This window comes from Phoxinus phoxinus (genome assembly GCF_949152265.1).
Source record: "Phoxinus phoxinus genome assembly, chromosome: 6".
In the NCBI taxonomy this organism is placed as follows: domain Eukaryota; kingdom Metazoa; phylum Chordata; class Actinopteri; order Cypriniformes; family Leuciscidae; genus Phoxinus; species Phoxinus phoxinus.
Window position 1 is genome coordinate 5,929,811 of NC_136881.1, and position 20,927 is coordinate 5,950,737.

The 20,927-nt window shown below is 37.1% G+C and overlaps 3 protein-coding genes across 9 annotated transcripts in view; all 3 read left to right on the plus strand.

Moving 5' to 3' along the window:
* The window catches only part of LOC307000983 (putative methyltransferase), an 82,492-nt gene extending 77,074 nt beyond the window's left edge, over positions 1-5,418 (plus strand). For 6 of the 7 annotated variants that reach the window (XM_079617038.1, XM_079617035.1, XM_079617034.1 and 3 more), the window contains 5 exons: positions 3,229-3,389; positions 4,029-4,242; positions 4,412-4,515; positions 4,708-4,845; positions 5,103-5,304. In XM_079617038.1, the coding sequence (XP_079473164.1) occupies positions 3,229-3,389; positions 4,029-4,242; positions 4,412-4,515; positions 4,708-4,845; positions 5,103-5,199 (714 nt within the window). In that variant the 3' untranslated portion in view covers positions 5,200-5,304. Of the gene's footprint in view, positions 1-2,025; positions 2,444-3,228; positions 3,390-4,028; positions 4,243-4,411; positions 4,516-4,707; positions 4,846-5,102 lie in introns of those variants that run through there. The other variant, XM_079617033.1, reaches the window with a different exon arrangement.
* A 24-nt stretch (positions 5,419-5,442) lies between these two features.
* Positions 5,443-13,351, plus strand: ube2f (ubiquitin-conjugating enzyme E2F (putative)). The gene is made up of 10 exons (XM_079617040.1): positions 5,443-5,680; positions 7,311-7,460; positions 8,536-8,565; positions 9,134-9,199; positions 9,595-9,662; positions 10,286-10,356; positions 10,483-10,540; positions 11,236-11,268; positions 11,359-11,421; positions 11,579-13,351. Exons 2-10 carry the CDS (start codon positions 7,343-7,345, stop codon positions 11,627-11,629), a joined length of 558 nt encoding a protein of 185 aa, XP_079473166.1. The 5' UTR covers positions 5,443-5,680; positions 7,311-7,342; the 3' UTR covers positions 11,630-13,351.
* A 1,464-nt stretch (positions 13,352-14,815) lies between these two features.
* erbb4a (erb-b2 receptor tyrosine kinase 4a) overlaps positions 14,816-20,927 on the plus strand; it is a 172,165-nt gene continuing 166,053 nt past the window's right edge. The window contains exon 1 of the mRNA XM_079615910.1: positions 14,816-15,016. Within this exon, the coding sequence (XP_079472036.1) occupies positions 14,917-15,016 (100 nt within the window). The 5' untranslated portion in view covers positions 14,816-14,916. The remainder of the gene's footprint in view (positions 15,017-20,927) is intronic.

Consider the following 20,927-nt stretch of genomic DNA (forward strand, 5'->3'; position numbering starts at 1 on the left):
GACTGCTTTGTCGGACAAAATGGCGGATGGCGAAGTATGATTGGTCAGATCACCTGTCAATCAAGCTCCCTGCGAAGGGTCAATTGTGAGTTTATGTCCCGCAATTCTCAAATTCTCAAATCTCGCAACTGTGGCGCCTATACAATCGGTTTAAAGTAGCCCGTGTTTCTGGTCAAATAATAAAGTGCATCCTCTTTTTGCGTATGCTCTCTCTCTCACTGTTTGAGAGTTTCTCTCTGACAGGTGTGGCAGTGGATGCAAATACTGATGTGATCAGCAGTGATTGATTTTATCTGCAAGGCTGCGCAGTGCTGAGGTACACGGGTCCAGGCCTCTCTGCCCTGACACCTATAAACCCATCCAAACACAGGCTGGTCTGATTGATTCGTGTATGGACCAGACGTGTGACCAATGAATAATTAAAACCCTTAAACCCGTGCGGCTTAGGGAATTGGCTGCCCGATGACCAGCTTCCTGACTTATTGACGGTCTCGCAGCTGTCACGTCAAGATTTGACAGCCAAACACAAGTCATCAGAGGCTTAGTAAGTAGGCGGAGCTGATGATATTATTCAGCCAATCAGCATGAAATTTAATCTAGTACAACCATTGTTGCCCTGGGCAGATTGTTTGTGACATGCTAATTTGATGAGGGTTTTTTTTTTCTCCCACTCTTTCAAAACATATTCATTACACAAATGATGTGTAATAATTAGTCACACCACTCAAATTTGAGAAAATAATCGAAGCAGAATTTAAACTAAAAAAGGGTATTTGTTTGTTTATGGTAATAACTTTTTGTTTCAAAATAACGTGCAATGACAGTCTCTGTACAGTGCATGTACATGTTTAAATGAGTGCAGTGCACTAGTGGCAGTAGCTGAACATGTTCTGCTGTGTGATAGCGCCCCCTGCTGCTCACTGCATCTTCTTGAGAAGTGGCACGTGGTGTTGGAGAGACTGGGGCTCGTTGTCACATTTGTTACAGCACTCTTTTTTAAAATGTCAGGTTATTCACATACAAATTTAATAAAAAGAACTATAGGCCTACAGCACAAATATTACACAATAGGCTAATTTAATTTATTTTACATTTATGGGTAAGTTGTCACTAGGAGACCTGCAATTTATTTACATTGTTTTGAGAAGAATACCTTTGTGTAGGCTATTGTTGAAAATTAATATACAAAATATTACTACCATATCTAAACTTAAAAAGCCTGAATTTTGTTATAAGGGGATAATTCAGAAAATAGTTGTACTATTTTTACTTATTTATTTAGTTTTGAACTAGGTGTTTTGAAATTAATGTGAAAGTAACATATTTTCCAGTGTGACAACAACACCCTGTCTTCCGGTGTTAGGCCTACATTTGTTATGATAGCCTACTAGTATAATAATATTAAAAACTACATAATTGATACATAGCCTACAAAACCACTGTGTATTGTAAAATATCTAACATTTTCAATGTTTTATAGCCTTTTCAACGATTATACTGTATATTTGTCACTAATAAAAGCACTATAGACTGCGCAAACGCAGTAAAGGCGACTGTATTGGAGGGTGAACCTGTCTATGGGGTGAACCAACTTCAGGTAAAGAGATGCGCTTCCCCTTTAAAAACACATTTAAATAGATTTCATAAGCGCTCTCCATAAATTATGTATTATTAAAGCGGCTATGTTCACAAAACATGTTAGCCTACCTAATGCAGCCAAATCCTGTGTTTGGACCTGGCCCGGTTCCAGAACCAAATCACTGAGGGTGAAATTAGTGAAATTAATGTCAATCCCGAAACTTTTGGAGTTTATTCTACTACTAGGCTACATAGTTTGTCAGGTATGAAAAACAAAAGTTTTATTCAAATTCCGAATATATTACCGTAGCCTATTAATAAAGCCGCGCCATTTAACCACCTCGCAATCTCACTAAAGTTCAGTTACAATGAAAGAAACTGACTGTACAATGAATCTCTTTGAGTGGTCAGTGAATTCTAACTTAAACAACTCCGATTGGACATTGCGATCAAGAAATCAACAGTTGTGTCTGTGATTGGCTACATTTCTCAATGCTGCAAGAACACATTGTAAATCGAAACCCTTGATGCACTCCAGAGCGCAAACACAGATCTGCACTGGTCGATATGCTATCATTATTGGCAGCTTTTATCTGTGAAAGCAATCCGAAGCAGCAGCAGTCAGTGGTTTTTGCCCTGCCCCACACACTCCGCCTATATGCTTGTTTTAATGAATAACCCACGGCCAGATTCTCAGATTAGGCTATCCGGTTGTGTCTGTTGGATTGACTAACAGCGGCTCTAGAAAGGGGAAATGGCTCAGAGACATTTTGAGGGAAAAGCACACGCTGAATCTTACCAGCGTTACCGGGTGTCTCCTCCTCAGGAACTCATAGATGAAGTGCTGAACTTCCTTCGAAAAAGAGTATGTGAGATGATGGGTGTGTTTGGAAAAGCTTTTGTCATAATGACTCAGCACATTATCTGATGTTGTATTTGTCTTTATTGAGGCTAAACCATGGAAAAGTTTCAAAGAAAACAAAGTGTAGGCTATTGTTTAGCGTGTGAAACAAAATAACTGCAAATAAGGCCTAGCTTAAGTCACTTATTGCTTTGTAAACTTTTGCAAACAGTCTTATCAAATATTGTCAGTGTTCCTTTTCTGACCAAGCTAGGCCTACTATGGATTTATTCACATTTACTGCATGAATAAATATTAAAGAAATAGTAAATAGCCTATATAAATCACATTTCCGTCATCATGTTTGAAACCTGAATGCTTAAAAAAAAAAAAACATTTTATGCAAATTAGCAGATTCCAGGTGTGTTATTCACCTTATTCTCAACATAAAAGTGCGCGTGACCATTGTATGTTCATGTCTCATCCGCTTCCATTTATTTTAGCTGTACAAAAACTTTCCGTTATGTTGCTTGAAATTACAAACTCATTATATCATAATTATTTTAGTATTTTGTTATCCTCCCCTTTATTTGCTAAAGAGTCAAATGAATCGAATTGTCACTCAATCAAAGAAAATAGCTTACTTCCACGTTGGTATAAGAACGTGAAAATAAAGAAAATTATATAAGTTTGGAACAAACTTTTTTACTTAAACTATCCTTTTAAGTCTTTAAATTCGAATGACAGACACATTGAAGTCAGCTGTTGAAAACACACCAGCATAGTTGAAGCTTTCTTTTGATGAACAGATCCAGGAGCCGCTTGATCTGGCAGTGGATGTGGGCTGTGGATCAGGACAGGGAACTGAACTCCTGGCTCCTCACTTTATGACTGTGGTCGGGACAGATATCAGTTCAGCTCAGCTGGAGATAGCCTCTGCTAAAGATCACGCAGCAAATTTGTGTTACAGGTATACAATAACTATAAAGACCTGAAAGAAAATATAGAACAATTCGCCACATTTCTAAAAACATAGTATAGTTCCATCGCTGCCATGGTGTTATTTTGATACCTTTTTGTTATTGAATGTTTAAACCTCAGGGAAGTGTGTCCAGGTCACATTCAACCCAAAATGAAAAGAAATAAATATTTGTCATGCATAAGAAAGCCATATATAAATATAGATATATACACTGTAGACTGTACATACGCGCGCTTGTGTGTGTGTTGAACAATATATAACAATAGCAATATACCGTACACAGTAATACAAATCCAATTTGTATGTTAAGTGTTTAGTTTTCAACACAAATGCTTTATTGTTCAACACATGTTCTTAGAATGATTGAGAAACAATAGAAGCAGAGAAGGATGCCTGTATATATATATATATATATATATATATATATATATATATATATATATATATCAATACTGTGTATATTTCTAAATTGTATTACATTTTATATATATATATATATATATATATATATATATATTAAACATTTATAGATATCTTACAATTATGTTTTTATCCACTTTTTAAATGCCCTATTTTTCCAACTGTACTCACACTATGGATATGTATCTGTTTATCCTGCTCCATTAGACAGAGTCCTGCAGAGGAGTTGCCCTTTGAGGACGATATTGCCGACTTGGTCACATCCATGTCAGCTGCTCACTGGTTCGACCATCCGCTCTTCCTGCGGGAGGCAGACAGGATTCTGAGGCCAGGAGGCTGTCTCGCGCTGCTCAGCTACACCATGGATTTTGAGCTGGAATATGGAGAAAGTACCTCGAAACTCAATCGAATCTGTCAAGAGGTTAAATAAACCATAAACAAAATGTTTCATGTGTTGTTGTTCAGGAAACCACCTATATTATAAATATTTGATATGAGGCAGCCTATGTGAAGTATGATGCAGCATTTTAATTGATTTGGCTTTCTAGCACTAGAGATCTTCAGTGTAAAATCTATTTTTCAATTTACAGTTCTATGCAGCCCTGCACCCTTTTCGGAAAGCTTATATAGGATCCAGTTCCCTCCAAGTGTACAAGAAGATCTATGACCTTGTCTCATACGATGACAAAGAGTGGTAAGTGTGCTTTTTATTACATAGCGGCTTTGTAAGGATCATGCCAATGAAAAAATACAAAAATGCTATATAAACGTAATGATATAATGTAATCGAATAATAGCATAACAACTTTAAAGACTGTTTTTTTATTGCAAAATCTAATATAAAGATATCAGATTCAAACTTAAATGGCTGTATTTGTTTGCACAGGCATGAATGTCTGAAGGTTCGGATGATGATGCCACTGTCAAGGTTCATTGGCTTGGTTGAATCTTTCGCTACATTTCAAGGTTTCCTGGAGAAGGATCCTGTTGAGGCCAAGAGACTGTCTCAGACCATCACTGACAGGTAACAGACAGTCTCGGCTCATAAGGGACACCGTACCTGATGCTCTGAAAAAAAGCAATAGCTCCAGTGTCATTTCATTATTTCAACCTATACATGCATAGATTATCAAAAATGCTTCAATTATTATAAGTTAACACATAATGTGATTTTTTTGGTAATTAATCCAATTATTTCTGAAATTTTAATATATAATATTTATAAAACTTAATATAATTAATAAAGTGTTACTTGCCTAATTGTCATTATTTTATTTCCAGGTTGTTGGAAGCAATGGGAGCCTCATCGACTGACACTGAAATAACAGTGGTAGTGAAATACTTCTATGTATTAGCCTCTAAGCCACAGAAATCCTAAAATGATTGTGAAACCACAGATCCCTCTGTTTCAATTGTTTCTCAATACTTCATAGAACATTAAAACATTTGTGTTGAACAATAAACACTTAACTGTTGGATTTATTATATTGTGTGTTTAATGTTTCTACCAACACCATAAAATAATTATCTAAAAAGTGCTCTTAGTGGCTCAAAATCAAAATCTCATTTGGCTTTGCAGAAAAAGGGCGGAACATTTATTTGTGGTTTTTGATTCCATACGGACTTTTTTTTTTCTTTTAAATGAACGGAACTACTTCCGGCTTCTAAACCGCTCAGGCAGCGGAAATCATTAAACTCAACGGAACTAATCCGCGAAGTATTCCACTCAATTCTATTTCTTTTAACGACTTTCAACGTTATTTACATAAAAGTTATTTGGTGGGGGAAACGGCGTGAAATTCATTTGGAATATCCTGATTATGGTGTAAAAGGGGCAGTTCGGTGACTGACAGCGGCAGGTAAGTGTAATATCGATCGCAGCCGAGTTATGGACATTTTTTTAGTTGTATTATGAATGTAAAGATATTTCAGTCCCTACATTGCAGTATATTACCAGATAGTAATCTCAAATCTAGGATAAATAATGCACTGTGTGATGGGGGTTAAAGTGTAGCTGCGAATGAACATGTTAGCACAATGACGGCTCAAACCGAACCGGTAACTGATGATTATGAAAGTTTGTATTGGTTAATTTCATAACATCTGCCTCTGATACGCTTATTGTAGTCTCTACAATATATAAATGTTTTAGGAGGTTTAATATTGCTTTATATATTTAGGTATATAGGTACCAGACTAATGGTAACAGATGGTAATACCATGGTACTTTGATTTATTCATTTGTACTTGATTAAGTTAACTTAACGTTACCCTATTCCTGTACCAGGGTGTTTACATGGTACTTCAGTATTACCATGATATTACCACAGTGTTTGTTTATAAAACATGTTATTACTGATTTGTGGATTTTGTTGTACATGTCAGTTGCATGATATTACCGTGAAACCATGTCACCAAAAACATGGTAATACCATGGTACTTGATTATTTCACACTAGAGAATGTCCCTTTGTGTTTAATGTGTTATGTAATACAATATCTGTAGCAGAATATGTAGTAAATACTTGGCGAATACTTTTTCTCACAATATAATGTTTGTTTGTTGTTGTTTAAAAGTAGTAACGTTAATGTAATGCCAGATGATGGCCAGTATAATGCCAATACAAAACACATCTGTTAACAGTCAGAATCAGAAAGAGCTTCTTTTTTTTTTTTGCCAGGTATGTTTTGCACATACAAGGAACTTGTTTTGGTGACAGAAGCTTCCACAACACAAACAGAATGACAGTGACAGGACACAGATAATAACGGATAAAGATAGAATAAATAAATAGGAAATAACAATATATTGAAAAATACACAATATACAAAAATAGACAGTAGAATGTATAAGGAACAAGGAAGTGATGAACTATACTATAGTTTACATTTTGCACAATAATAATAATAATAATAATAGTAATACTGTATCAGTAGCTGCTTGTTTCAGAATACAAAAAAAAAAACATGAAGAAATTATGATTGATATACACACTGCAGCACACTGTTATTATTATTTTAAAATGTGTTAAATTGTATTTTTCTACAATAGTCTTGCTTTATACAAATACAAGTTTATGCCTGATTTGTAATACAACAACAGAGGATTAAAGCTTCAGTAATATGTCTATTGAGTTCGAGGAACCTATTAAAATAATATGAATGGCAAAATAATAGGTTTATAATTTTAATAATTTAGTTACTGTTGTATTTTGGTTGTATTCATTTGATATTTTCCATTAAATTTTTTCAGGGTTTTTATTTATTTATATCTAGGCCTATATCGTTTTTTTAATGATTTTTTTGTTGTTGTTATTTTGTTGTCAAGTTAGACTAAATGAAAATGAGAAATATATATATTTTTTTGTCAACTAGCTGAAATAAAATAAGTTTTAGTTTAGTTTATTTCAGTTAACATTTATTTCAAGTGACATGTTTAGTTAACTAAAATAGTGTTCACCATCACCGTGTGTATTTGTGTTGGTCCCAGGTGTGTGAGCGTGTGTATGTTGGTGTGCTGGTATGCTGACGTTAGCCAGTAAGCTGAAGAGGGAGGAAGGCATGAGGGCCGGCCGTACCTCTGCGGGGTCGAATGATGCCTCTCATAGAGTGTCCATCAGAGATCGACTGCTCATCAAAGGTACGAATCACTGACCAAACACTCCTTCTGCCGGCGGCGGGATCATGACACTAGAGCCTGCTGGGTCACAACCCATTTTTAGGTCTGTTCTGATAAGGTCACATACATATTAGGCAGTTACAAACATGAACAGGTTGTGTGATGTGACTTTTTTTTACTTTATATTGCAAAAAATAACAACACAAGGTTAAAGAAACCAGATTACATCAAATAGGCATTTTTTTACTTAGAAGAAAAACATGTTTTGTGCATTGGCTTTAACAAATAAAATCACACACACACACACACACACACACACACACACACACACACACACACACACACACACACACACACACACACACACACACACACACACACACACACACACACACTTCACTCATTTGTTTAAGAATCATTTTGACACTTTTTGAACTATTATCTGTCTACATTTGAATCTCTTAACTTTTTTTTTGTCTCTGAAAATAAATGTATCTATTTATCATGATTCAACATGCTTTATAATTGGATCATGAACGACTCTCTGCCAAACATTTTTGAAATAGAAGAGCAGGTCTGAATCCAGAGAGCATGTCGAGTCGAGTTGTGTTGTGCGGTGAGTTTCTGCATGCAGTTGTAGTGGCAGTAAGGTGATGTGATGCAGGCCAGATCAGGAAATCAGTAACTCTATTTATATCAGACTTAGAGGAGGAGTCTGTATGCCATTACCAGCAGCTTAAAAAAGCAGTTCCCAGCCGCAGTCAAACACTCAGGCTATTTTTTGAATCAGTAAGGCCATTAGATCCGTCCCAACTGAACATTTAGAGATGGTGTTGTGAGAATGCAGTTGGCCATATATAGCTTAGCTGGTGGCCATATTATGCTTTTTCGTTCATACATGTGTCTTGTATCAGTGCTTCATAAACAAGAATTCCAATAATAAACAAATTCAGGGACGGATTCCAGTAACAAAGGACATTTTAAAACTGTACATCGTTCTAAAATATCTGTTTATGTCCTGGTTAGTAAAAGCTTGTTTCATAAGTCTTTGTTACCCGTCAGTTTTGAACACTCATGCTTTGATTTGTGTTTACAGAGGTTGCAGAACTTGAGACCAACCTTCCAAGTGAGTGGATCTTATCCAGGACATTTTGTGCAGTATATTGATGCCATATCAGTTATTGCTATATATAATTATAGATTTACAAACAAACAAACAAACAATTATTTATATATATAGGCTATATATATCTATGTATATCTAGAATTGTATATCTCTTTATTTTTTTTTTAGATTTTTGCTGTTCTTTTGTTGTCATCTAATCTTGAATATATATAATTGACTATACAATATAATGTTGTTATGCCCTGTAGCATTTAAAATGATTGCTTTTAGTTTTTTGTGATTATTTTAATTTCTTTTGACAAAATATTATAAAGTCTGAATAGCGGCCATTTATTAGTTATTGGCCATCACACGATTTTTGTCTGATTTATTGTATGATTTCGGTGCATTCCTAATGCAGCTTCTGTCATACATCTCAGGAAACATTTTAAAATGATAAAAACAAACATACATTCTTTTTTTTCATGATACAAATCTGTCAGTTGTAATGCAGATGTTAAATGTTAATTTATATATATATATATATATATATTTGTGATGAAATAATTAAATATTATTCTTTCTGCAGATACCTGTAAAATTACATTTCCTGATGAAAACAAACTCCATCACTTCCAGTTGGCCATATCTCCAGGTAATTCTGACCTCTTTTAGAAAGGTTCAATTGTTAACATCCATGAAATGCAAATGGTGTTGAACCGTGTAAAAGAGTTCAGTTGACATATCCATACCCAATATTAAGTCCTTTTCTCACAGATCACAAGTATTTAAAATAAAACATTTATAATCTATTTTCTGTTGTTTCATGTGTCTTGTGTCTGGAACCAGAAGAGCAAACAAAAAATAAATATAATGTGCTAATTTTCAGATATGATTCACATTGTTTTTTGTCATTCTTGGTGTGAATAGACCTTTGCTCATCTGTATTTTTATTTTATTTTTTTATTTTTACATTGCTAGTATCTGTCAAATGTTTTGTATTGTGCTAGTGAAAATATAACCTTCCATTTCCACAAAACATCTCTTCAGATGAAGGCTATTACCTTGGTGGAAAGTTTCAGTTTGAGATTGAAGTTCTTGAAGCCTATAATATGGTGGTAAGTGCCTGCAACATATCATGAAGTAATGAGGTAATGCCACACTTATTCACTTGCACTGCAATGATGATTTTATTAGTCCATTTGTACGCGGGCCCGTTAAATAGATGTTTGCGGGCATAACCGATGTTTTGCAGTGTCTGAATTCAATAAAATAGCAGCCTGAGTGTACCCACACTAATGCACACATGTATAACACAACCCATCCTTGACCTTAGAGATAGCCCTGTATATGCTGTGCAGAGATCATGGACCCAAAATCATGAAATATTATAGAGGCGAAAGGCATTAAGCAAAGCATTATACAAACCTCCATGATTATATAAAAACCTAGCTGCATTGTAATGACTAGAAGTAATTTATAGTCATTCATATTAAAGGGGTCATACAATGCTTTTTTAAAAGTTCGTTATTTTGTGTATTGGGTGTAATAGAATAGGTTAATATGCTTTAATGTTCAAATATGCGTAGTTTTTCACATACTGTACGTTATTGACAATGTTGTCAATTTTGAAAAGGCGGGTCAAGCAGATCGATTGGATATAGACTTGTTTATAATGATCTCTGTTAGATGCACCCCAGGTAGGGCTGGAATATAACAAACCATGTTCTGCTTTCCACAGCCTCCTAAAGTCAAGTGCATGACTAGAATATGGCACCCAAACATCGCAGAAACCGGAGAGATCTGCCTGAGGTATAATATATATATATATATATATATGTATGTCTGTTATGTATTCATATGTCTTAATGTGTCAGACTCCACATTGTTTTGATTCATTTTATGTTCTTTAACTGATATTGTATTCATGTATTCAAGTTTATTGCGAGAGCATTCAATTGATGGTACTGGATGGGCACCCACCCGTACACTAAAGGTAATTTCTGTTTTTGTAATGCATCCTGGGAAATTCATTAAAGTGTTTACCAAGCGGAACTGTATTGAAATGCTTCCTTCCTTCCTTCCTTCCTTCCTTCCTTCCTTCCTTCCTTCCTTCCTTCCTTCCTTCCGTCCTTCCTTCCTTCCTTCCTTCCTTCCTTCCTTCCTTCAGTCATTCCTTCCTTCCTTCCTTCCATCCTTCCTTCCTTCCTTCCTTCCTTCCTTCCTTCCTTCCTTCCTTCCTTCCTTCCATCCTTCCTTCCTTCCTTCCTTCCTTCCTTCCTTCCTTCCTTCCTTCCTTCCTTCCTTCCTTCCTTCCTTCCTTCCTTCCTTCCTTCAGTCCTTGAGTCATTCCTTCCATCCTTCCTTCCTTCCTTCCTTCATTTATTAGTTTCTTCTTTATTAGTTTCTTCCTTTCTTTATTAGTTTCTTTCTTTCTTTCTTTCAATATTTTTATTGTTTACAGATTTTAAATGTCATTGTATACGTTTGCATCTCAAGCATTGGTGTTTTCTTTAGAAAATTAATATCACTATGATAATTAATGTAAATATTAAACAAAGTATGACTGTATATTTAAATATCTAATATTAGTTGGTTTATTTATTACAAAGAAAGCGATGTTTGTTTTTTTGGCAAGTTTCTGTGTTGGCTAATCTGCATTATTTTCCCCACACGTTGTTATGTCTTCAGGATGTAGTATGGGGACTGAATTCACTCTTTACTGTAAGTACACATGCTATCTTCAAGAAATCTTAGATAATCAGTTTTCAATTTTGAGTGTGAAAACCAATAGATGTGTCGTTTCTCTCACAGGATCTTCTTAACTTTGATGACCCACTGAATATAGATGCAGCAGAGCATCATTTACGGGACAAGGTAGAACACCAGCACACATCACGCATTTAAACACGCTTCCAAACAAGTCTACTGGCACAGTCTTTTGGAAACTTAATGGCTAAAGAAAAAAATGAAATACAATAAATATTGCTTATGTATCCAAAGCCATCAATTTCTTTAATGCTTCCTGTTTTAGGAGGATTTCAGGAACAAAGTTCAGGACTTCATCAAAAACTATGCAAGATGATGTCTCTGTTTGCCACGTGAGCCACTCTCACATGCATGTGACTTTGCAGATGTACGTCGATTCAGACTGCAACAGAGACAACATCGCAAACTATTAAAACATACTTGGGGAAAGAAGAAAGTTCAAATGTGTAATGAATGACGCCGTGAGTCCCTGAGCAAGATTTGGGAGGGGGTATGTGGGCCTTTTCTGTCCATTTCTGTGGGATTTTTATTTCGAAGCGGACACTCTCGCTGGTTCTTCTCAATCAAGATTGCTTTTACTCCCCCCACACAAAAAGAAAAGAAAAAAAACAAGTACAAAGATGGTGATCATGAAAACGAGGACGTGTAACCTCTCTGATGTCACCTCCTATGCTAGTGCCTCTGTGTTTTTGCCACATATAACTGAACATGCGTTGTAAGCCAACTTCTGCAGCCTGCTTCATGAGTTTGTTCATAAGTGATGTCATAGAAATCCCAAAGTCCCATTGGTTCATTCGCTCTGGGGGAGGAGTCCACCGATGAGGAAATGCGCGAAAGCATAAAGCACTGATGTCCCGCAGAATACGCCGGTGGATTTCCGGGCGGTTTCTGTAAAGCCATTTCTTGTAACTCGGCACCTCCCCTCATGTAAAATCACTGCGGTTATCAGACTACTCCGTATCACCCATGCAAATGAATGAGTTATGAAACTGTTTCAGTTCTAATCTGTGAGATGTGTGAATCTCACGAATGTCCAGCTCACATTTTACACTTGAAATCAAAAGAGGGGAAAACAAGAAAATCTATTTTGCATTAAATGAAGATGTGTTGATAAAGCTTTTTTTTTTAGTTGCAACTATTTTTGATGATGAATTATGTATGGTTTCCTTGAATAAACTTTTTTTTTCTTTCATTAGGAAAGTAAGGAAATTATGCATAATTATCATCAGATAATATTAAATGGAAAATATAACTCATTGCTTTTGATTTTGGAGTGAAATATGACCCGGACATGTTCTGGATGTGCAGGTGAGATTCAGCCTTGCTCTCGTATGCATTTTTTGTCAGTGTATACACCTTCAGCTTTACCGATGTGTGCATGTACACAAGAATACCTGTATGCTAGTGCTGTTTGTGTGAGAGTGTGTGTTTGCGCGAGAGAGACTGGGATTTTAATACATGTCTGATTTGGTAGCATGCACTGGGCTACTGAACTGCTCAGCCATAAAGCCTGTTCAATTAGTGAGGATTTACTTTATTTAATTTGATTTTTTTTCTCTTCAGGGGTGTATATCCATTTGTAAAGTATATTAAAGAGGAATTCTACCACTAAGTAAAGAATTATAGTAATTTGTGTGCAAACTTCTACAGTTTAAGAGCTCTGTGCATATGTTATCACTGGCTTTGTCCTAAACTCTAGTGAGCTGCCTACCTAGATGCCATTTTTCAGGCATTATATAATGTGAATTTGCCTTTATTGCCCAAAACTGCTGTCTAGGTACTTGGCACACTAGAGCTCTGATTGGAAAATGATATGCCGCTTGTCTGTTAACATTGGTTTTGGCTTAAAACATAGTGCGCTTCTTACCCAGATACATTCTTAGGCATTATATAATGCAAATTTGCCTATGATGCCAAAAATAGGCAGCTTACTATGGCTATGTTTGGAGAAGAATGCTGCCTACTGCCTTTATTTTTGTCCAATTTTGTGAAAAATGTTTTAACTCTTCGCAGTCAGATCAAATAGTGATCTTTGACCAAAAAAAAACAAAAACAAAAAACTACTGTGTCCGGTTCACCAATTACACTGGAAATGTTGAAGGTAATCGAAATCAAATTGCAGTGCTGTATCCACTGTATTGGTCTCTGTTGTATAATGTATACTGCACATTTTTGCAAATGAACTGCCTATGCATACAACATCTATCTTACTATGCACGATAGTTGTAGTCTATAGAGTGATTACAAAAGTATATTGCAATCCAGAATTCACTCTGCAACAGAATTAGTATGAGTAGAAGGCTGTACCAAACAAGGGTTTGTGGACACAGCCATTGTGTATGTCTTCATCTTTGCACCAGATGGCGCTATTGTAAAAAAAATAATATATGTTTAGCTTGTACATGTGTATAAAGGCATAGTGAAAGAACTCACGTCACTTGGCCACACACACATTCAAATAAAAATGGCAAAAAAACAAAAAAAAATCCTTACAAAGTACTGTACTGTTAAAGGTAGGGTAGGTAGGATTTATATAAAAACTTTTTACCAAATTTGATTAAACTTTCTATATATATCAATGCATAATTAAAATGTAAGTACTCTGATAAAAAGAGTATAAAAATCGAGTGACTCTAGACCGTTTAATCTTCATTAAACACAGCTCATTATTTCCATTCGGGACGAATCACAGGATTGGCTTGCGCGACTGTCACTCGACGTCGCCATGACTACCGCCGTTATTACTGGCTCTGCCCACGTGCGCGCAGTCGCGCACCCGTTTTTAGGTGGGAGTGAATGGAATTAATGAGCTGTGTTTAATGAAGATTAAACGGTCTAGAGTCACTCGATTTTTATACTATTTTTATCAGAGTACTTACATTTTAATTATGCATTGGTATATAAAGACAGTTTAAACAAATTTGAATAAAAGTTTTTTTTAGACAATTCTGACCTACCCTACCTTTAAGAAATAACCACGTGCTAAACCACGCACTGAATGCCACTAATCTGTATATGATATTTACATGATACTTCATGGAATACCAAGTCGTTCTCGTACATGGCCAAGAAGCGTATTACCATGGTACCAAGTCTAAAAAGCATTGAGACGTGGACAATAATACATTGATTTCAAATATTTGAACTTATAGCAGTTATGGGTCTTGGGGATGTGTACGTGGAATTAAATGTTCATTCCGTTCAAACTACGACTTCGAACACTGTAGTAAGAACTAAAACCCACACACAAAAACAGATTTGTGTTTGGGGGCGTGCCTCACCTTAATTAATTCACACTTCTGTCCAATCAGTGCTTAGGAGGGCGGCGTTGAAGCGCTCAAGGCGCGCGCCCGAGCACGGAGACAGTAACTCGGTCCGGAATTCAGCGTAGAGTGCTGACAGTCCAAACGCAGTCACATTTAGACCAGGAATAACTCACGTTCACCTCTTGTCATTTAATGAACTGATCCAGTTTTACTTGCAGACTTAAAACAAGGCTCAACTCCAGATCATGCGCTCTATGTGAACAGCTGCGCAAAGACGCACAGGCTGAAAGACAATTGACAGCTCGCAAACGGGACATTGGAGTGGACATGTGAAGAAATGGATATGCAGCCTCTTCATATGATCAAAATGCGATCTGAAATCATCATCGTCCTCATCCTCACTGCTGTGATTGTTCCCCTGTGCACCTCGCAGTCAGGTGAGCGTCCAACTCCCGTGCGTAAAAGTGCTTATCCATCCTTCATATCAGTCTTATTGGATAGCTTTGTGTTCTGGTATAGCATTTTATTTAATATACGGACACGTGTCAGTGCATTCAACATTTTTCAACCCAGCGATCGTTTCTTCTGACTTAGGCAGCACAAATACTTCTGTGCCAAACTCCAAGTGTCCACATCACATCCGACAGCAATTCGTGATACTAACGCAGCTTCATTTATATTTGTGCTTAAGGATCCTTATCAATCAAAAGATGTCAAAGCATTCGTCAGAGATGTATGGAAGACTGACATCAGAAATCCACTGGTGTTGAGAAATCACTATTTGCACCGCCACTGCGCGTTTGCGCACAGTGTTTCGTACTTGAATACTGATATTCATTCCGTCTCTTTTTAAATGATCTTGTTTCTTGGCTGATTCTTGATTTTTGAAGTGTAAACGAGCAGTTAAGTTATGTCATCCTCTCTCCACACGATGGTGGCAGTCAACCGATGAACGGCAGGGCAGCTGAAGCGCGGAGCCGTGCGTTTTTACGCATCTTTGTTCATGATGTGTAATGACTGCGGAAGCGCTCGGAACCTTACGAATTAACTCATTATGTATACATCGATGTTTCTATTTTTCACTGAAAGAATTCAGCATTTAAACCGCGAAAGAAAATCCCACAATATTATTATAGACATTATCATCCTTATCATCATTTTTATAGATTTTTTTAAATAATTGTATTATTTATATATTATTTTGATAATTGTATATATTTTTAATTATTTATACATTATGAAGTCTAGATCTGTTGAATGCTGCTATTTTTTATTCACTTTTGTTGTTGTTGGAGCGAATCTACTAACTGCTAATGGGATAATGCACTAATGGAAATGATGTTAGATGGTACGGGTCCATTTGTTTCTTCTGCTCAAGGTTACTGCACCTGCAAAATACCAGGCCATTGAATATTTATAAGCTAATTTAAGTGTTTTTCTAAACAATTTGAGCTATGCTGACTAGCATTTTTTTTAAACACTCTGGAATGTGGCTTGGGTTCATTTAAAAAATGTGTGCATGCAAATTTGTTCAACATCAATTTTTAATTGTTTCGTAGGCCTGGTTTTGTGGTAAATCGTTTTAAAAACGTGTCCTTTAAATGCTTCTCATTATGCATCAGCTCACACCTCTGTCGAGAACCATATGGCACCGTATTTGACCCAGGCTTCCATCTGACATTTAAGTTTGATAGAAAATTACTGCTGGTAGACCTGAGAATATGATCAAATTATTAATCATCTTCAAGCCAAATTAAGTTTGGTTGGAGAGTTCATGCGAGCTGAGGGAGTGAGAATATTTCCTGTTAATTAATGTCGTCACTGCTCTGATGTCTGGATGTGAACTTTCTACTGAACAGAAACAAAAATCTTGCTTGGTGGAATATTATAATATAAAGGCAATGATTGTTTATAGCAGCCTTTAATTGGATAGCATCAGGTTGCAGAATTCAGCAGCATTTTCTTCACAGTAATTATTCACACATCTGGTCTTTTGATCATATCAATGTTTATATAATGCAACTCTTAATGTAGGGACATCAAGTTCACCCAGTTTACTCATACTTATATTGTTCAAAACCCATGTGACTGGTGGAACACAAAAGGAGATGAGGTAGGTAGCTTTTTATTTCGATAGTCCACTTTAGACAGTGTACTACTAACTATAAGTAATTTTACTACTGTACATGTTAACTACCAGTCATTAGCATGTTAATAGTCTGTCTTCTTAAAATAATATCTGCTAACACTTGATTTTGATGCTCCCCAACAGACATTCAACTGCTATAAGTTACTTTGCAACTACAGTACACGTCAACCAACTTATTCTACTGACCCTAAACTAAACCCTTACCTAACAGTCTACTACTCTAACTATTACTCTAATGAGAGTTAGTTGACATGTAGTTGCAAAGCTAGAGTACTTATACTGTAGTTGGTAGAATGTCTAAAGTGGTCTATCGGAAGGAATGAAGTGTAAAATGGAGATGTAAAACCACAGCCAATAGTGCCGACATGTTCCTCAGTTTGTAAAAACAAGAACAAATGGCTAGTACTGTACAATAATGTCCTTACAACGGATATCAGTGGGGCAAGACGTTCTGGAGAGTTAACACTACTGTACCGTTCAAAGGTTACACTGCCCTTCAAAAGTTTGGGATCAGAAAGACTTTTAATGTTCTGCTCACCAAGGCTACATTTATTGAACCAAAAATACAGTATAGTTTAAATTTATCTATTTGAATATTTTTTTAAATGTAATTTATTCCATTGATCAAAGCTGAATTTTCAGCATCATTACTCCAGTCTTCAGTGTCACATGATCCCTCAGAAATCGTTCTGATATGCTGATTTGCTGCTCAAGAAACATTTCTTATTTGTTATCAATGTTGAAAAAAAGTTGTGCTGCTTCATTTTTGTGGAAACCGTGATACATTTTTCCTCAGGATTCTTTGATGAACGGTTCAAAAACAGCATTTATTTGAAACAGAAATCTTTTGAAACATTCTAAACGTCTTTACTGTCAGTTTTGATTAATTGAATGCATCCTTGGTAAATGAAAGTATTAATTACTTTTGAACGGCGTATAATATTAAAGTCTTGTGGCCACACCATCAAAGCAAAGTGCTTTGGAATGTTTCTTGCCTCGTTTACTTTTAAAGTGTGTTTCTTTCATTCTTTTCTTTCATGAAAAACAAGAAGATTCAACTTGAACTGTTTGCTGCATCCGCTGTTAGATTATGTGTTTATCTTTTCATCAGTATTTGACTGCGGAGCCGTTTTGGCCCTTGACCCATGTGTGCAAAACAGTGAGAAAACCTCTTTCTCTATTCAATTGAGCTCATGCCGAGCTCAGACTCTCCGCCAAAGCAAATGGTTGACTTCTTTTTCAGCATCCTCTTATTGTCCCCTAGCTCTTAAGAGGGAATGACATCTTCAATTTCCCGATTCTCAGTACAAAGTAAACCAATAAAGCCTGTTGTAATCCACAGACTCTCCCCCCTTTTTTTTTAAAGAATGGCAGAAAGGCAAAAAAAGCTGAGAGGATTTTCTTTTCAGTGGCTGTAGGGTTTGTTTCTCTTCCACTTGTAATTCCTCTCAGAAAACAAATGCCTGCGGGCCTCGCTCTGTAGGACAGGGCTGCCAATACCCCCCTCCTCCTCTTCTCTCTCTCTACGAGTCTTTCAGGCTCGCTTTCACCCTCCCTATCCGCTTCCCCATCTTCTGGCTCCGTGCCCCTCTCAGTCAGCTGGAATGCTAGTCTTCTCCTCATCCTGTGTGTGATGCAGCCCTGCATTTCTTATTGAGCTTTAGCTGCGAGCGCACGATTGTTGGTTTATACAGGTGTTTAAGCCCAATGAGCAGGTTCATCATTGTCTTTTTGAGCAGCAGGCATTAGAAAGACTTTCGGGAATCTCTAAACAGAGATAAAATGTGTCTCATCACACCTGTGGTGCGATGCCTCGTGCCTGCGCAATAACTGCGGTTTTTGCAAAGGAATTACTTAGAAGACTTATAGTTTGCTTGTTTTATCATCCTACTGCAATGCATAATGGCATTTGCTTTAACTAATTCATTCTAATATGCTGACTTGCTGCTCAAGAAACATTTCTTATTATCAATGTTGAAAACAGTTGCAATGCTTAACATTTTCAGGATTCTTTGACTAGAAAGTTCAAAAGAACAGAATTTATTTGAAACAGATTTTTTGGAGACTTCTATAATTTGTGAGTGTATATGTGTGTGATTCGTTTTGTAGTGCAGATGTTGGGTTATTTTTTGTCTGTTGAAAAAAGAAAGTAAGAATATTGTGTCTGGTCGCTTAAAAAAAGTAATATCATCATTCACATCTTTTAAGTCAGGACATTTCTATGTGTAATGGAGGCAAGCTAGTAAGAGCTGTGTAAACCTGGTGTTTAGCGTCCTTGTTAGAGTGTCCGCTCACATGCCAGAGACCACAGTTCGAATCCCTCTCAGAGTGGGTCGAGTAGGACTGGCTACATTTGGTGCCGTGACCCGAATGGAATTGACCCTTCGCTAAGCCCTGCCCTCCTTAGTTACTGTTGCTACGCTTGACAAGCTTTTGTGCCTGGTACGTCTATTACAGTGTGTATGCTCCAGTGTCAGACATTCCCAATGAGATAATTAGTCATTTATGATTTATGGTGAACAGGTGAAATATCTGAGAGAGCAAGACAAAAGGGACTGCAGTATGCATTCGAGGGATATATCCACAACATAATATGCAACCGATTAGAGAATAATTTCATAAAAATTCCACCCTCCCGTCCAAACTTTTAGGATACCGGGTATCAGATTTGCACAATACGCACAATGCTTTGGCATGTTTCCCTCGCTCGAGAGCTTGCCAGACCTCCCGCGCCTAGTTACGGTTGCTAAGCCACAATTGGTCAGTGCCGGTTTTCGGGCGTGGCTTAGCAAAGAGTCAATTGAGGTTTAGGGGATGAGTGTAATGGAGACAAGATAGTAAGAGCTGTGTAAACTTCTCTCCCCTGATCTCAAGAGGCGCACTAGCGACTGACACTCGGGGCTGTCTTTAGCGTCCTTGTTAGCGTGCCCACCTCCCATGCCGGAGACGCCAGTTCGAATCCCGCTCGGAGCAGGTTGTGTAGGACCGTTGCATTTGGTGCCGTGACCCGGGTGGAAGTGAGGTTTAGGGGTGAGTGTAATGGAGGGCAGACAGTAAGAGCTGTGCATGTAAACCTCACTCCCCTGATCTCATGAGGCGTGCTAGCGACTGACGTTAGACTGACTGCTGTCTTTAGCGTCCTTGTTAGCGCGTCCACCTCTTATGCCGGAGACGCCAGTTTGACTCCCGCTCGGAGCAGGTTGAGTAGGACCGATTTCATATGCTGTTACTAAAGTTCAAATTTCGTTACTTTTTTCACGTGACTTGCATCGCTTGACTCACCTACATTCTATCACCAACGGCAGTCACCGGAAGTCATAAGCCCTCCATTTAAAATGAATGGGATGATGACGCTTTGTCACTGTGTTGTTTGTGTGAACGGAGCTTAAGATTTTCAGAGTGGTTGATACTGTGTTGCTATGGCTATGGTTTTGGGTGGTTCTCATATAGTCACTTACTAGACCACTTCAAATTTAAGTAACAACATGGGGATGTAGAACGTCCAAATTTCATTCATACTACCAATTTTAATACTATAACATACCTTTTAACTTTGTTTTGCTGGTCGCAGGTGGTTTAAGCAGGCATGTCAGCCAGACCAACTGAAAGTGGCCAAAAACTTAGGGTTTGTTAGGATCAACTCACTTAGATTTACTATTACTCACTCATTGAGTAAAGCTAAGGAAAGCATCATTAATTCATGAGCATATGTCCAAATCATGAAAGACTCATCAGTAGTGTGGAGAAAAATATGCCAAGGTGAGTCTAAACAATATTGCTTGTCCCAGTTGCACAGGTTGGTAATTTGAAACAAAAAAACATTGTGTGTTTTTCAACCTTTATGGTCTTGGTTGGATCAGTCGTGTGTGAGGTGGACGGGTTGCTGTTGCCCTGACCTTGGCTCTGTGTTTCTTGAAAACCGTGAGACATTACGTCTGAGCTTTATGTTCTCAGCGGAGGGCTGGAATACATCTCCACTGATCCATCACTCGTTCCAGCAGTAAATATCACACTCGCATTCAAGATGAGCGTGACTGTAATTTAAAGCTACAGCGTCTTAGCTGAGAACAATAAAGCAAGACAAAAGCGGACGTCGGTCATTTTAATTTGATAAGCAGGCGATGACGTGAGAGATCATTGGTTCTGGTTGTGTTCCACAGATAATTATTAGGCTCAAGTCATCAATTAAAAGTTTTCTA

Coding starts and splice junctions, on each gene's coding strand:
- ube2f (XM_079617040.1), top strand. CDS start 7,343: ATGCTGACGTTAGCCAGTAAGCTGAAGAGGGAGGAAGGCATGAGGGCC. Junction 9,663..10,285: donor TTGAAGCCTATAATATGGTG/GTAAGTGCCTGC, acceptor TGCTTTCCACAG/CCTCCTAAAGTCAAGTGCAT. Junction 10,541..11,235: donor CACCCACCCGTACACTAAAG/GTAATTTCTGTT, acceptor TTATGTCTTCAG/GATGTAGTATGGGGACTGAA.